Genomic DNA, 16,085 nt, shown 5'->3' with positions numbered 1-16,085 from the left:
TTACCGAAAACATGCCTCGCATCTCTGGCAAATTATAGATATCCCTCGAATGCTCAGCCCCCCTAAAAAAATCAGGATCCGCACATTTGATTTTTGGTTAAAGGGAATGGTGTTAATCATTTAACAATGGGTGCGTTCAGAGTACTGCCGTTGGCAGACAAAAGATACCACTGGCAATTTTTTTTTACCATTGGTATACCAACGGTACCAATGTTTGCCGATAAAATTTACCGTAGGTAGTCATTTCTGCAGACGATTTAGAGCTCTGTTAGTGACGGTAACTTTTTTATGACGTCACAAAAATGGCGGATATTTTGTATGCACTGAAGGCAACAGATTAATTTCACAGCTTTTTCCACCTTAAACCTTGTTGTAGCTGAACAATTCCTTTAAGCATTAACATTCCAAAAATACAACTGAAAATATTTCTTTCCGTATATGTAGGCATGTTGCAGGTGTTTGAGGGACATTGGTTGGAATATGACTGCCATCTAAAGGCTAAAGCACCAAAACATTTTGAAATTGAATCCTCCAATTATTTGCTTAATTGTGATGTAGGCTATCTATTTGGCCTTCATATTTTTTAAGGAGGAGATATACTCTATAAAAAAACTTCCTTTTGAAGATGTACTAAAACCGTTCAGCCATACATCGAAAGTTCTCAAACGTATTTTCCACAAAACACCAATAGTTCCTTTTCAACATTAGGGGTGGGGCCATTTAGATTGTTGTCGGTATTAACCATAGCATTGACTTTCATATGTGTGCCTGGACAAACGGTATCAAAATCATCGGGTATCTATATCATGGTATTATAATAATCGCATAGTTATGATTCGCTCTAGCCATGTTTTTCCAAAGATATACACACGTTTTGCGGGAGAAGAAAAACTGTAAGAAAAAAATTCTTTATTGTACACAAATTATGATTTTGAATGATCAACGAGGCAAAAATATTGCATCTTGGTTTGACATTTTTCGCTAAATAATCAGCCAGTATTAGCAATGGTACACCAAAGGTACCATTGTTAACATTTGTAAATTTCCTACAATCTGTACCCCCAAAACTCGTGCAGAGTATATATGGGTCCAATGGCACAAATTGTTACCATTGGCAAACTGGTATTGGTACCACTGGAAATACTCTAAACGCACCCATTGTAAGGTCGATCATTTTGTCATTTTCGAAGGATCGAACGGACAAGACACAACGGTGATATACCAAAGCAACATTTACCTAACAAGAAAAAAAAAACCAACATAACGTTCCTGATTTAGAAATAATTTATCATCGGAAATTCTTTAACGATAGTATTTGCCGGTCAAAAAATAAACCTTTTATCTCGTCCTTTGTTTATCCTTTGCCGTTTTTTTTTTCAAAGAGCGAGATAGCAAGTCTAATCATTATTAGATGGCGTATATGTCTTTAATTAAAAAAAATCAGTAAGGACATTTTCTGTAAAGTGCAGCAAATAGCATTATTCATCACAATTCGCACATTCACTTCGTTTGTATTGGTAGTTCTGGACACGAAACAATAATGTAAAAGCTAACTATCTTACCAAAAATAGAAATTCCAATTTTATCCGTCCTGTACGTTTCAATTCATTCCGGTATATTTATTATGACAGTGAAAGGAAACTAGTGTAAGTAGAAAACCTTCCGAATTTTAAGTTGAACCACTTGTTGAATACTTTATATTTTTCAGCAGTCATACTTAGAATACATTGATATTTCTATGCATCAGTTCATTACGATATACTTTCAGCTAAATTATTTGGAAGCGGTAACCACTTTCTCTTAAAAAATGCCACTGACACTGTCATTGACTATCTCACTTATTTAGCCCCGCCTACTTTTCGTTTCCCCCCTCTCAAGTTTTGATCACGTTTTTAATAAATGATGGTATCAGTTCCGTTAACTGCAGGATATTAAGTATATGATTTTGAAATAGATGTCAGTAATGGACAATATGTCATTTCAACATAAAGCTGTCATGTGACAGTGACATACTTGTTAAGTTTTATGTTTGAAGAATTGCGTTCTTTGACAACAATGGTATTTATTTACTTAACACTCTTCATTTAACTAGATTTCTCTTATATGATGTACCCATCACATTGTTTGATTACTTGAATTTGATTTTAAAACTTTTAAATCAAAAAATGTCATGGGTACCTGAAAATAAAGAGAAAAAAATGCAAATCAGCTGTGAACGGCCATTATACTTCATTTTTTTGTTTTATTTATGCAGTAAAATAACTGATAAAGTGATGATTGATTGAGGCACATCGACAGAACCTTCAATTACAATGAGTTATCCCACTGAAGCTAAGCAGCTTGTCGTGGATGAAGCAGCAGCTGTTGGCATACTCCAACATCTAGACAAGAATGAGCTACAAAATCTACTGGATGACAGCGATAAGCTGGATAGCTTGATTCAAGATTTACAACAGGTCAATAATTGCTTTTCATGTGGAGTTAATGTAGGTGCTGTAAACTACTTTTGATTACCTATATATGCAAGAAATATTTGTATTTGATGTTAATGTTTATACAACTGTGGTTATAAGTCAGGTATATGGCATTCCTACTAGCTCTGGCTAGTGGGTTAACCCTTTAGCTCGATCGGTAGAGTGCTGGACTGGCATGCGAGAGGACCCGGGTTCAAACCTCAACATAGGCTATAAGTGTATCTGTTACAGAAACATACACTGCATGTACTTGTAATGAAGCCAATTTTGTAAAAGAAATATCAAAGCAAATCATTTTTACATAGTCCTCAAATAGGTTCATCAGGCTTGATACTAGGTTGCTTATGGCAAGAGAAAGAACTCTGTTGCTGTCAGGAAATGCATAAGCTTAAAACGTTGTAGGCAAGATACAATTTAAATGTAAAATACATTAGCCACATGCTAGTTAGAAAAATCCTTATATTAATTTCAAGTGAAGGTTATGATAAAGCTAAATTCGTAATAAAGAAACTAGATGGGCTTATGTCCTTTTAGTGGACTTTTTCTCCTGAATTTAAAGTTGGATATAATTTCATTTTGTCATTGCTCAACTTCTTTTGATATTAAAGGTGAAAAATATCCAGACAGACAGAGAAATGATGCTTGCACGAAACAAAAGCATGGCAGATTTCAACTTGTCGCTCCAGAACCGCTTGGAAAACTTGAAGAGCGAGGTAGCCAGAGGGTATGAGGATGCTAATAAGCTGAAAATAGATCTGGCCCAGGATAAGTCTAAAATAGGTAAACAGTGCTTGAAGTAAATTGATTTATTCTTACACACCATGTCAGTTAACCCCCTTTTTCATAGATTGTTTTAGTCATATTGGTTTGAGTATCTGTTTGCATGACCACTTTTGTTTTCCTGCAATAACTTCATCAGTTTTCAGTTTTTGTTTTAGCTGTTTCATAGTTTTACAGATGTACCGGTAGTTGTTTGTGAAAAGATGTCATTTATTAAGTTTAGACTCTTACCCAGTAATAAATTCACAAACATTTGATATAGGATAAAGACAGTACGTAAACATAAAGATCACATTTTGTGCCTTTTTATCTTTTTCTAATCAATGATGAATTTAGTCTGTAAAAGGGGTTTTTTTCTAGATGGGCCTGCTAGGTCTCCAGTTCTATTATGTAACAACATGTACATTGAAGTTAGAGGCATTAATTACTTGTAATTAATTGTATCCATTGTAGATTCTCACCCCAATCGGCTCCTGCCGGACACAGCTCTAGCATTGTTACAGACAGCTGCTGCTTCTTCAGAGGAAAGTTCTGAGGTAAACATTGACAAGCTTGCTTTAACGCAGAAATGTAAACAAATCAGAAATTTATCTTAATGATGTGACCTAAGGTCATTTGAAAGACATCAGTCATGAATCCAGTCAACTGGAAATTAGAACCTAGGGATGCTTATTTCAGGTACAGGTAATAATGAGAATGTATTTCATGTGTAAAGATGTTATTGATAAAAGGCAGCTCTTGCCATTTACATAAGATCTTGAAATCTCTGAAATTGCCTTTCTTTAATTTCCAGTTATTAAAGACATTTTGGTGTTGATTTGTAAAGATTACAATGAGAGACAAATGACAACCAGTTCTTTAACTATTAGTGCCCCGCTCTGCGGGCGCCTTATAGTGATCAGTCTGTGCATCCGTCTGTCCATCCTTATGTCCCTCTGTCCGTCTGAGATTGCTTGTCCAGAGCATATTTTCTCTTCCCTTGGCCCTATCTGACTCATACTTCACCAACAGAGTGCCTTTAGGTAAAGAGTGTGCAGTGACCTTGAACCATATTTCTAGATCTAAAGTTGAGGTCATAGCAGAATTAAAAATAATATTCTTGTCTGGAGCATATTTTCTCTCCCCTTGGTCAAATCTAGCTCATACTTCACTCACAGAGTGTCTATGGTCAAAAGGTGTGCAGTGGTCTTGAATGAAGTTTGTAGGTCAAGGGTTAAGATATCGGACCATGCAAAAATCCATTTTTCAAAGTGTATATTCTTTCCACTTAGCCCTATTTGGCTCATACTTCACATAAATAGTGCATATGAATAATGGGTGTTTAGTGACCTTGAACCAATTTTCAAAGTCAAATGTGAGGTCATAGCAGAATTATATGGAAAATCCTTGTATGGAGCATATCTTCTCTCCCTTTGCTCCAATCTTGCTCCTACTTCACCCACATGGTGCCTTTGATCAAAGGGTATGCAGTGACCTTGAATGATGTTTGGAAATCAAGTGTCAAGGTCATATCAGATCAATACCCCTGGTATATCAGATATCAGAAATGTTGTCAACCTATATCAATTAATATACCATAACTAAACTTCATTCAATATTAATGGTACATGAGAATTAAATGAAAAAAACTTACTTGCTAATCTTGTGATCTGCCTACTAGTATCAATTAATCAGTTGTAAAAAGTTATCTGGTAGTCATTGTCATTTATAACAAAAACTAAGGTACTTCATTGCAAATGCTTTTCATTATTGTTAAGTTATATGTTAACCTTTTAAATATTCATTCTAACATGTTATATTTTTTCTATTTTAGCAATTCGCAGAACAATTTTGTGATAACAAAATCAGTGTTGATTCCTTCTTGGAAAATTATTTGCCTGTAAGAACTGTTGCTCATCTACGACAAGTGAAAGTGAAGAAAATGAGAGAATTAATGAACTCTGGACTCTCAAGGACAGTTGCACCAAACCCCCCCTCCATCAACAGTTACTCTTGTCCTACAGGCTTGAGTAACCTCCCCTACCCTACTGGTAATTTCTCAATGCCGCAACCAGCAATGTATCCAAGATAATACAAGTAGTTATAAGGTGAATTAATATTGTTATCTTTTTTGTAAGGAAAGAATACTTGTCATTTATTTGTAATTCATTTATTTTTCCATGCTTTTTGCAAGTGTAGTCCAACACATCTGAAATGCTTTTCCATATTTTTACATAAGATCATATGAAGTGCTGATAGACCAATGCAAAATGATGCTTTTATTGATTTTGTTGTTGTTGTGTGCTGATTTACAAGTAGTTGGGCATTTATTAAATAGATATGTTAAACACATTAATGGCAAAGTTGTAAAAAGAGGTATAGCGCCTTTTCCCAATATTTCACCTATGCCTGTGTTTGGATGGAAAGTATCTGTTACTTAAAATAGCTTCAGGTACCTAGCTGTCACAATATAATTTTCGAAACCTAGATACTGATTTTATAATGATGTCTGTAACAACTGATTTTGCATAAACTGTGTAAAATGTCAGTTGATATTCTGAACCGTGATAAGTTCAAGCAAAACACAATAATTTGAATCTAAGTGTAAATAGAGTACATGTACAGTGTTATTGAAGAGATCTGTTTATATTGGGTGTGCTCATACTCAGACTGAATTAAGCAAAATAATATTTTTTTAAAAATTCCAGAAGATTAGATACGTGTATGGTAACTTAAACTCTCTATTCTTTTAATATTTAAATTAAGTAAAAAATAATATTTACTACTGGTGCTTGGTGAAATCGATCCAGCGATTGCATAATCAACAAGACCTACACTTTTCCTCCAGGCCACATATGATATCTAACACTTTCATTTGATGTCTTTTCAATATTTATTGCTATATATATGATAGTTATAGAAAAGACCCTGATTGAAATACATGTATTTGTCTAATTTTCAGTACAAAGAGTTTAAGACCATGTTAAACCAAAACTAATTCAATATAAACATGTACTATAATACTAGTAGAACATAATTTTAATCAGATTTCTTTGGTTAAGAGTGGTTCAAATAGTCAAATATCCAATTTTTAATAGTATAATAACTATTTTCGTTATAGTACTAACAAAAAATGAATATTTTAATGATGTCGTGTAAGATTATTTAGACTCTTTCAGCATGGTAATTATATATCGTGTTATTTGCATTTCTTCGAATTTATTTTAACTAAATATTGTATAATATTTAAAATGTCTGATGTTTGCAGAAGTGTTATATTTTAGGCGAAATGGTATATTAAGTGCGCTATACCTCTTTAGTTGAAACTGGTGTTTTTTATGACACATAAAGTGACCCCATTCGTTCCATGAACTTTTGCTTGATTGGGAGAATCCCTTGGTAATCGTTTTGAAAATCTCTTGTCTTGTATTTGGTCTGTGTTTACATGTATGTTGCATTGAGGAGAACCCTTGAATAAGATCTAAGTTGTTAATGGTTTAATTTTTGAAGAATTAACGTAATGAACAATTTGCCTAACTTGAAGCTTATTTAACTTGGTTAAGCTTGGAACGTATGTTTTAATATGCATTACCCAGCAATATGTTATTGTTGGAATGCATGTATGTAGAATATAATGGATTTAATACAAGGACTACAAATAAAAGGTTTTCAAAAGTAATTTACTTTGTTTTTGTTTTGATAAAAAAAATCCAGCTATTAGGTTCTCTGCTAATTTGAAAATATTCAGATCCATACTGCCATCTTTGCTTTTGAACAATTTGTTAAAAAATTATGTACTTAAAAAAACATCTTTGTGGACTTTGATACTATATTAAAACCTGCTTTAATATCGAACAATATTTTATTCAATATATTTATTGAATGGGATTAGGCAGCAGGCACAGCCTTTTTAAAAATACTCCCTACTAAAGTATTTGTTTTGTTGTCGGACTAATTTTATCCTTTTGGAAAGAGAGCATAGTATCAAAGAGCTACAGATGTATATACATGTATTAATAATCATAATATGATAATTAAATACCGTAGCTGTTTTCGAAACTTATTTTTCTGTCATTGGTATTAATATATTAAATTGTATTTAGTTTATTTTGCTGATAAAACCTATTACAACAATTCTGCATTTAACTCTTTGAAAAAAAATTAGTGCTTGGAATATACAGTAAAACACGGTTATAGCAAACACGCTCATATTGAATTGACACTGACAGCGAAGTCACTTCATTCCCCATGACTTTATTACATGTTGTTAACTTGACATATAACAAATTACGCCTTTTAACGAAGCAAAATCGCCCGTTATAAGCGTGTTTTACTGTAGTGCACATTTTACAGAAATTAAATCTTTTACAGGATAACAAATATGATTTTGATTCAGAGTTTGTAAAAAGTTTTTTGACACATTTATAAATAAATAATAGAAGCTATATAAACCTGAATTACATGAATTCTATTTTTAATAAAGTAGACAACAATTTAATTTACAATGAAAATTTCATTACCCACATTTTATTGCTTCCATGACTCATTGAGATGATCATGTCAAGGTCACTAACTTTACTGTAAAACTGACCACTATTGGCTATCGTTTTGCCTTGTAAGTGACACAACCTCATTGGATAAAATGTGTCGCATGATTGTGATCTTAATTTCTGAAGTCAGCAAGTCACATTTTATAGACAGAAATATGGTGGCCATAACATCTTTTTCTTTATATGTCTTTGTGCATTTAATTAGCATACACACAGCAAAACACTCAATTGACTTGTTACTGTCTGCAGAATAAGTCGGTTCTTAAAGTCCATAAAAGGTGCTTAGCCATAGAAAGACCTTAACAAACCTAATAAGTAATACAAGTAATAGTATAAGTGTGAAAGGTCACAGGTCAATATCAGTAAGATCTGAATGAAGAACCACATATCAATAACACAACAAACTTCATAACTTTTTTTATTTACATTATCACAGATATAACAATAACAAAATCATTAAAACTCAAAATACCATCCATATAATCGAAATTACATCAATATACCTATATTTTTAAAAAAAAATCTTATTATCAAATAAAATTCATATGTATTTTTAAATCAAAATAATGTTACAAAGTATCATAGGCCATGTAATTAACCCAACATATTTAATGCCTAGCACCACAGTGTTAACTAAAACAATGATTATGCTATCCTTTTGTATAAGCTGCCCTCAAAATGAGAAACCTCCAATTTGTCCATCAATTTGTACAAAATAAATGAATATAAACAATCCCTGTCATTCAACTGTGGAGAACAGAATTCAACCCTAATTATTTTTATTTTCATGAGTAATTTTTGCCTTTTACAATGTACGTATACAATGTAGTTAACATTTTTTTTCTAATATCTATAATTATATAGAAATCCTACCAATGCCACAATTATAAACCTCTACCAGCAGATGCGTCCTTCAAAACAACTGTTGCGTACATTTTATTCATCTGCTCAATGAATATGAAAGTCAGAACTGTGTGAGGTCCCAGTCTGAAATAGTAAGGCAAGAATCCCTTCCATAAACTGAAAAAACCTTCCTTCCTCACAGTTCGCAGAAAAACATCCTGTAAATGAAGGGGGAAACCACAGAATTAGACATCTATTAAAATAAATCGTTGTTTTTTCAATATTGATCTTGAAAAGTTTTACAGGTAGAACCATTTTAACAAGAGCTTGGACTTTGGGTAGTTGTGTCAAACAGCAGTGTCTATTTCATTGCTGGCCACTCAGCCATGGCTCTTTGAAATCAACAAGATCTGTCTGGCTTTTGAGCTAAGACTACCCAATCGGTGTATATTTCGCTTGAAACCAGCGTAATTTTTAAACATGTTTAGAAGCAAGAAATAGATAGTTACGTCCTACGGAAAGTCCAAGGTCTTGTTAAAATGGTTCTAACATAGTTCACAAGGTAAAAAAGGAAAATTTTGATAATTCTTATGTCTCAAAAACTTTACCGTTGCTCCTTTGTACTCTGGTTTTCCATCAATGGTTTTCATGTTCTGAATCCTTTTCAAACAAAGAAGAAGAAAAAATTACATACAAAAAACATTTTTATCCATATAATTTTTACAACAGATCCTAATTTAATGTTCTTTAATGACCACATTTTTACTTACCTAGTTTTGACAATATCTACTGGCATTGAAAACACAGTTGTTACAAAGCCGCTGATCATGCTGCTTACAAAGTGCAGTAGTAAACCGTCCTTTATAACATTCTCTGAAATATTGAAAGTAAGAACTTTAAAGACAGAGTCAAAGAAATAAAAATCTTAATCTAAATTACCAACACCCACTTATTACTGTTGAATCTGAATTAACATGATTTTAATTAGGTTTTCCACTTACTGTCTAGGAAGAACTGTTTGACTTGGGAGTAGGAGGATAACTGGGATGCATTTACCACCATAGCTCTCCCTATTGTAGGCCCACTTCCCTAGAAGAAAACAAGTGACCAACTGTAACTTTTCTTGACTAAAGTACTGTACCGTAGTTATTTCATCGTAAACTTCCAAAAATTATTCTTTTATTATTTCTGTGCAATAGAAATTACGTCATTATACCCTGAAAAGAGCCACGAATCCTTCCTCTGCCCACACTCTCCTCAATGCATCCACAACATTTTTGTATCCTCTTTGCTGCTCAACTGGGAGACTAAAAATCAAATCAAATTCACTTTAAAACCTACTTGAACATATATTTAATGAACACAAGACTCAAATTTCATTTTTCTAAATAAAGTACTGAGTATCATGCACTGTTATGCACTGGTTGTGATGCAGCAAGACTAAGACAGAAATCTTTCAGCAAAATCAACTTTGTGGCAATTTTTATGGCCCAAAAGCAAGAGCATAATATCCAGGCATATTGTTAGTTAATGCACTAAAGTAGGATACTCATACCGTCCGTCTGCTGTCATTCTGATGAGAGCCAACTCGGCTGGAGTTCCTACAAAAGCCCCCACTCCACCAGCAAACACACCAATCAGGACCTTCCTTATAAAACTCGGTGGTTTACCATCACTAAAAAAAGAAAAAGAACTACGAATTCCATATCAAAATCATCAAATTCTTAAAATGATTTATGACTTTGTGAAAGCACAGATCTGTCATAGTAGTTCATTACTTAAAGTTTTCTTTTCAAAGTAATTCTATGCTATTTAGTCAGATAAAATGTGATAGCAAATACATAGCCTTCATCTCAATAGTTGAGTGTAAAAAATCTGAAATGAGTCAAGATAAAGAAGGTTTACTTACACACTAAATTTTTCAAACAATGAAGAGTAAATTCCCATTCTTGTTGTTGTATATGTGGCCTGTCTCAAAAGTCCTGCTGAGAGTCTGAAAGAGGAATCCAAACAATTTAAAGTGCAGCCTTTATCATACAGTACCATTATATCTCATCTGTCCTGTATAAAAACTTGCATAATGTACCAGTACCAGTAATATGGTACATGTACCATATTAAAAATAGAATTTTCATAGATGGTTACCTTGATTAATAAAATTAATAAAATAGAAATGTTAATGAAAGCACTTTTGTCATCAATTTGCATCTTACCCAGTGTATATACCAGAAAGTCCCTCGTTCCTCAGGATTGTAATCAGAGCATGCCCACTGGATTTATACTGACGACTTTTTCCACCCTCACCTACAAATTAAATATATTTTAAAAGTTTTTTTATGATATGTCAGATCATTATCAGTGTCTTCCAATTCTTAAATATTAAAAAATTATTTGTTCATTTCATATATTTTGCTTTCATTTTGGAAAATGTGTTATCATCTTATATACCGATAGTCTTCATATTACATACTGGCAAGCATCAATCACTTTGTCTCAGAAGAATCAAGATGAACTGCAATGTTAGATCGTTGAAGAAAGTGGGTTCAAATCTTCAATTTGCATACTGTTAGAGTTTAACACTTATATACACTTTTCTAAGTTCATTTGGGAAGGATGAATCAGATTCTTATCTCTAAAAAGTTATAGTTACTGGTAGATATATCTTTAAAGAGAAAGGGTGAACATGAAACCCTTGGCTAGTGAAGATGACTCTTTTTGTATACACTTTTCATTTAAAATCTGCTGGACAATAGCTTTGCGAATGCTATACATATGGAAGTAAAGCACTATATGTAGCATGTAAATTTTATGTATAAAATGTATTTTATGTTTTAAATGTATTGTAAGAGCATAGTCACGATTTTAGTCAAATTTTATTTTTCTATTGTATACAATGCTTTAGGAATGCATTTCTAATGATAAACCAAAATTTGAGAGTCAATTTTAGAGTTATAAGGAAGATACATATATCACAATTCTGTTATGTAAACAAGGCTCATGCCATGTTTTTGTTTACATTGGTTCAATAAATTGGTAAAAAATCTTTTTCAAACTGGTTTTTTTTTTTATCTGCTTATTCTTTTGAACTTAAAAAAAAAACAGTTCCTAGCATTTGTCATATTTATTTTAGGTCTTTAAAACCTGGAATTTTCTTTTCAACATTCAAAATGTAAACAAAAAGATAACCTGAGCAAAATGTAAACAAAAAGATGACCTGAGTTTTGTTTATAGATCAAAGGAATTGCAAGTTCTGTATCTTGCTTATAACTACTGGTAGATGACTTACACTCAGATTTTGGTTGACTATTAGAAATGCCATACTGATGGATAAAATAAATTTTGACTCAAATTGTGTGCCCCTTTAAGAACAGAAAACAGTTAACTTCCATTTTTTTTTTCAAATTAAAGATTCATTAATTTGATGTTGAATAAGCTGAAATTCTATTGGATGAAAAAAGATCTTAACTCTGAAAGTTAACTCATGCTACATACATTTTAGTCCTTAAAAATCACTTCTCTCTCTCTCTCTCTCTCTCTCTCTCTCTCTGTAAGTCTCTCATTGCTACATGTACAGTAAATAAGAAATTACCACTTAGCTGCATTCTGTTCTTCACTAAATCCAAAGGCTGAACAAAAACTGTAGCCCCCATTCTAAAAATTCAATCATCTAAAAAGTCATCATCATCATCATCATCATCATCATCATCATCATCATCACTAATCATTATCATCATCAATCAATGGCATGCCAAATACACAAAAATGAGCCAAACGTAGTTTCACAGTTGATAAACTAGGTTTATAGACTTTTTACTATAGTTTACGAACTGTAAATTATAGTTAATGATTCTTTTGAAACACTCCCACTATCTTATACAGTTAAAGGAAACTGTTAAAAGCAAAAACTCAACATGGATTTTGTATTGCGTGTAACATGAAAATACCCAGATGATAAAGTTAAAAACTGTGCAACTGCCAAGGCATTCTAAAAGAAAAATGGAATTGTTTTTTTTTCTGTCAATTTTTCTGGACAAAAGAAAATGACATGTCAATGAAAATATTTAGGAATTTTTGTAAATTTAAACAACTTTTCATTAAAAATCATCTAACAGTGACAAACCAGCTACTTGGGACAAAGTAACAGTAAAATTTTAATCAAGTACAGTAGCTTTTTACCATTTTCAAATTGTTCCTGATACAGAGGTTGTAGAGAAGATCATTTCCCTATTATCCTCTCTTTATATCCCCCTACCCCACATCAATAAAATAAAAAGCCCTTTGGATTTAAGCTGCTAGCTCAAACAATCATTGTAAGGACTACAATTTTCTAAAGACAAGCAGATGAGAAAACCCGAATGTATGTTTATTTGCCCTAAAATGTGTTCGCCCTTGATGCCATTTGCCTTAGTTTCCATTCACCCTAGGTCCATCTGGCCTTGATTTCCATTCACCCAAGGTCAGTTTGCCTTATTTTAATACAGGATTAATGTAGTTGTATATTTTTTGTATTTTGATCATTTTAAACTATATACAGTCAAACTTCGTTAACTCGAACTAGATAGGAATGTTTAAAAACTTCGAGATATCCGAGTATTCAAGATACCAAGGGTCAAAATAAGTGGTTGGGACTAACAAATCACTTCGACATATCCATTGTATTCGAGATATCAGTGTTTGAGATATCGAAATTCAACTGTAATTAAACAAAACAGCACCTTTACATAATAATAACCAATTGACTGACCTGAAAACGATACGACATCTTTATATCTATCTCATATAGAGATCAAAGGATTGTGCTGTGCTCGGGTATATAAATTCTTCAATAATAGAATAGGTGCTCAATAAGTGCTCATCCGCTGCTCACCTTCTAAATGAGCCGATTAATGTCTCAATGTTTTTAATTGTTTAGAAACATCAAGTGAAACATTAAAAAAACAACAAGACAGTTATTTATAACTTACAGCATTAACATCTAATAATTAGACCAATACGTCTTTTTGAAGTTATAAAATCATAAAAATCATACAATGTAAGAAAAAGTTATTAAATGTCAAACAAGTTACCATAATAGTAAAATATAATTTATCATTTAAAAGGTTAAAAGTAAATTAATTAATTTTCATCTTAAAATGATGTGGTTTATGAACAAGGTTTAGGTGGAGCGTCCAACAAAGTTTACGAACGATTATTAGAGCAAATTAACGGACTCTGGGCAAACAGACTCAGGCGAACAGGTAGAAAGGGCTGAAGAACCCGATACCAGAAAACCCTAGCAAAAAAAAAATTTGAATATGTCAGACATACTATTCTTTATACGCTTGGCCTAATTAACTGACCCCCCCCCGTCTCATCTCCCACCACTTAGGATCCGCCAATGGTAACTGATAACTAGGACAAAATTCAAATGTCATTGACATAGGGCTCTAAAGTATCCATACTATTGGTCATGATATCATCTGACAAAATTCATTTATTTGATTCACTGCTTTAAAACAGCTACATAGACTAAGGCCGGTGCAGGTGCCCGTGTCCTTGGATCACTCAATTTACACGTGCATCATATAAACTCGCTTTTTATGAATGGAAGTTTTTATAAATACTAACCCGGCCAGTCCACCAATGGTAAACTTCATGTATTTGGGTATGCCCACTGCGGGCGCCTTGTTGTTCCCTTTTTCTGACATCGTTGATGTTACAAAAGCGGGTGCAGAAAAAATAGAAAAAATATGAATGTGCTGTGTAAAAATAAAACAAAACGGGTAACAATCCGGAACAGAGCAAACTTGTATTGGCATGTGTGTATACTGGTATATGCACATTACTGAAGTATTTATGCATGTCATTTATTTCAAAAATTACAAATAACTATTCTTGTAAAGTAGACTTGATGAGGCCCGTGGTCAACTTTGGTAACATGGAGAAAACAAAAGTTCAGTCCAGCTGTTTCATCACACGTTACTTTATTTAGAAAACTTATGATATGGTATCTAGTGTCGATAGTTACATGTACATTATATTTGACATACATATTCTTGACATTTGGACGGCTATATCTGTGTCTATTGGGTTAAGAGTAACCATGCTGCTGCAGTAGTAGCTCATTTTTACAGTTTCTCCTCAAACTCCGGCAGTTCATATTATGGTAATTTTGTTACTTGGAAGGCGTTATTGAAAGGATTGGAAAAGAGGTGGGTCATTAGAAAGGGAAGGTCAACGCATGAGAATTGATGAAACGGTTTTCGACTGGTAGACTAACAGTTGTTAATGATCCAACCGAAGCCAGATGTCCGTTTGTGGCTTAGGTTTAAGTCCAACGTTAATCTACGGAAGTCGACTTAATCAGACCGGGCAAATACAGGAGAAGAGCTACATGGGTACCGAACAAAACGCATGTAAATGCATTGTTATCGTACTTTATTTATGTTACACCATTTTTTGCTCCCTGTATATATTCTGTATATATTTTGATATATTAATATATTATTTTCAAATATTTAATAATATAATGTCTCATTCATTTAGAATGATTATTTTTGTAGATAATTTATTCTGTATATATGTTTTGTTTTGTTTTGTTTTTTTTAAATGAGAGAAAAGTATATATTGGCTTATTTTAATCTTAGGTTTTATTTCGAAGGTAAATAATTATTTATTTTATGTTATTTTCCTTTGTCAATATCAGGAATTGTTTTTACTCTAATTTTATACAACCTTTTGACAATTGCGATTCCATTTAATAAATTTTACATTTTGGATTATTTATATCTTTGGTTTTATTTTGAAATTCAAGATAGGCCGTTCTTCCCCTGGTACCTCAGCAAGCGAGTTGAGTGCAAAATTCGATATTACACTTAGTCTGGTAGTGTCCGGTTTTTGAGCATGCTCAAAACTTTCTGTCGGATAAACCGGAATCTCGTACATTGAACATACATGTATTTAATAAGGAAAAGCTTGCAAACGGAGACGATGTTTGATTTCCGTTTGCATTATCTAAAACATCTTAAACATTAAGGTCATTAACATTTTCCTCCCGAAAACATGTATAATGTATTAGGATTGATCAAAATTTGCAGTCATTGGAAAACCAAATTACATATATTGGTTTTCAAATGGACGATCTCTATTTGCATGAGAACATCTGTAATTACAATCAATGAAAAAATGCAGGTTTAATAAATTACATACATCACTGAGTGGAAAGTTGGAAACATACATGTAGAATCTGATTCAAATCTCCCCTCAATACGAGATAGCATGTACTGGAAAATCAAATTCTCACAAGAAAACAAATTTGAAACTAGAGGAATCGTTTTATCGTCAACCGGTTAGGTAAGGTCACAGTACAGTTAACCTTCGTACACCTGGCTATTGTATTCGGCGGAACTGACAAGTCATCGTCGGAGCCCGCATAATTTCAAGCGGTGTACCGAAAAAATCCCGTGAGTTCCAACGGTGA

At 32.9% G+C, this 16,085-nt stretch overlaps 2 protein-coding genes across 3 annotated transcripts; one reads left to right on the top strand and one right to left on the bottom strand.

The window, feature by feature from the left end:
* Positions 1–1,577: 1,577 nt before the first annotated feature.
* LOC128188779 (vacuolar protein sorting-associated protein 37B-like) lies at positions 1,578–6,912 on the top strand. 2 transcript variants are annotated; one of them, XM_052860043.1, is made up of 5 exons: positions 1,578–1,646; positions 2,255–2,456; positions 3,083–3,254; positions 3,708–3,790; positions 5,068–6,912. In XM_052860043.1, the coding sequence occupies exons 2-5, from the start codon at positions 2,313–2,315 to the stop codon at positions 5,323–5,325; spliced, it is 657 nt and encodes a 218-aa protein (XP_052716003.1). In that variant the 5' UTR covers positions 1,578–1,646; positions 2,255–2,312; the 3' UTR covers positions 5,326–6,912. The 2 variants fall into 2 exon arrangements, with proteins under 2 accessions (XP_052716003.1, XP_052716002.1); XM_052860042.1 differs by lacking the exon at positions 1,578–1,646 and adding an exon at positions 2,040–2,058.
* Positions 6,913–8,300: 1,388 nt separating this feature from the next.
* Positions 8,301–14,391, bottom strand: LOC128188778 (mitochondrial 2-oxoglutarate/malate carrier protein-like). Its single transcript, XM_052860041.1, has 10 exons — positions 14,234–14,391; positions 12,216–12,277; positions 10,840–10,930; positions 10,536–10,619; positions 10,182–10,301; positions 9,843–9,933; positions 9,628–9,715; positions 9,397–9,499; positions 9,235–9,286; positions 8,301–8,844 (listed from the first exon to the last, which is right to left on the bottom strand). Exons 1-10 carry the CDS (start codon positions 14,311–14,313, stop codon positions 8,668–8,670), a joined length of 948 nt encoding a protein of 315 aa, XP_052716001.1. The 5' UTR covers positions 14,314–14,391; the 3' UTR covers positions 8,301–8,667.
* Positions 14,392–16,085: the final 1,694 nt, after the last annotated feature.

This window comes from Crassostrea angulata, chromosome 6 (genome assembly GCF_025612915.1).
Source record: "Crassostrea angulata isolate pt1a10 chromosome 6, ASM2561291v2, whole genome shotgun sequence".
Lineage (NCBI taxonomy): Eukaryota > Metazoa > Mollusca > Bivalvia > Ostreida > Ostreidae > Magallana > Magallana angulata.
The sequence above is the reverse complement of the archived record's forward strand: the minus strand, read 5'-3'. Positions and strand labels throughout refer to the sequence as shown.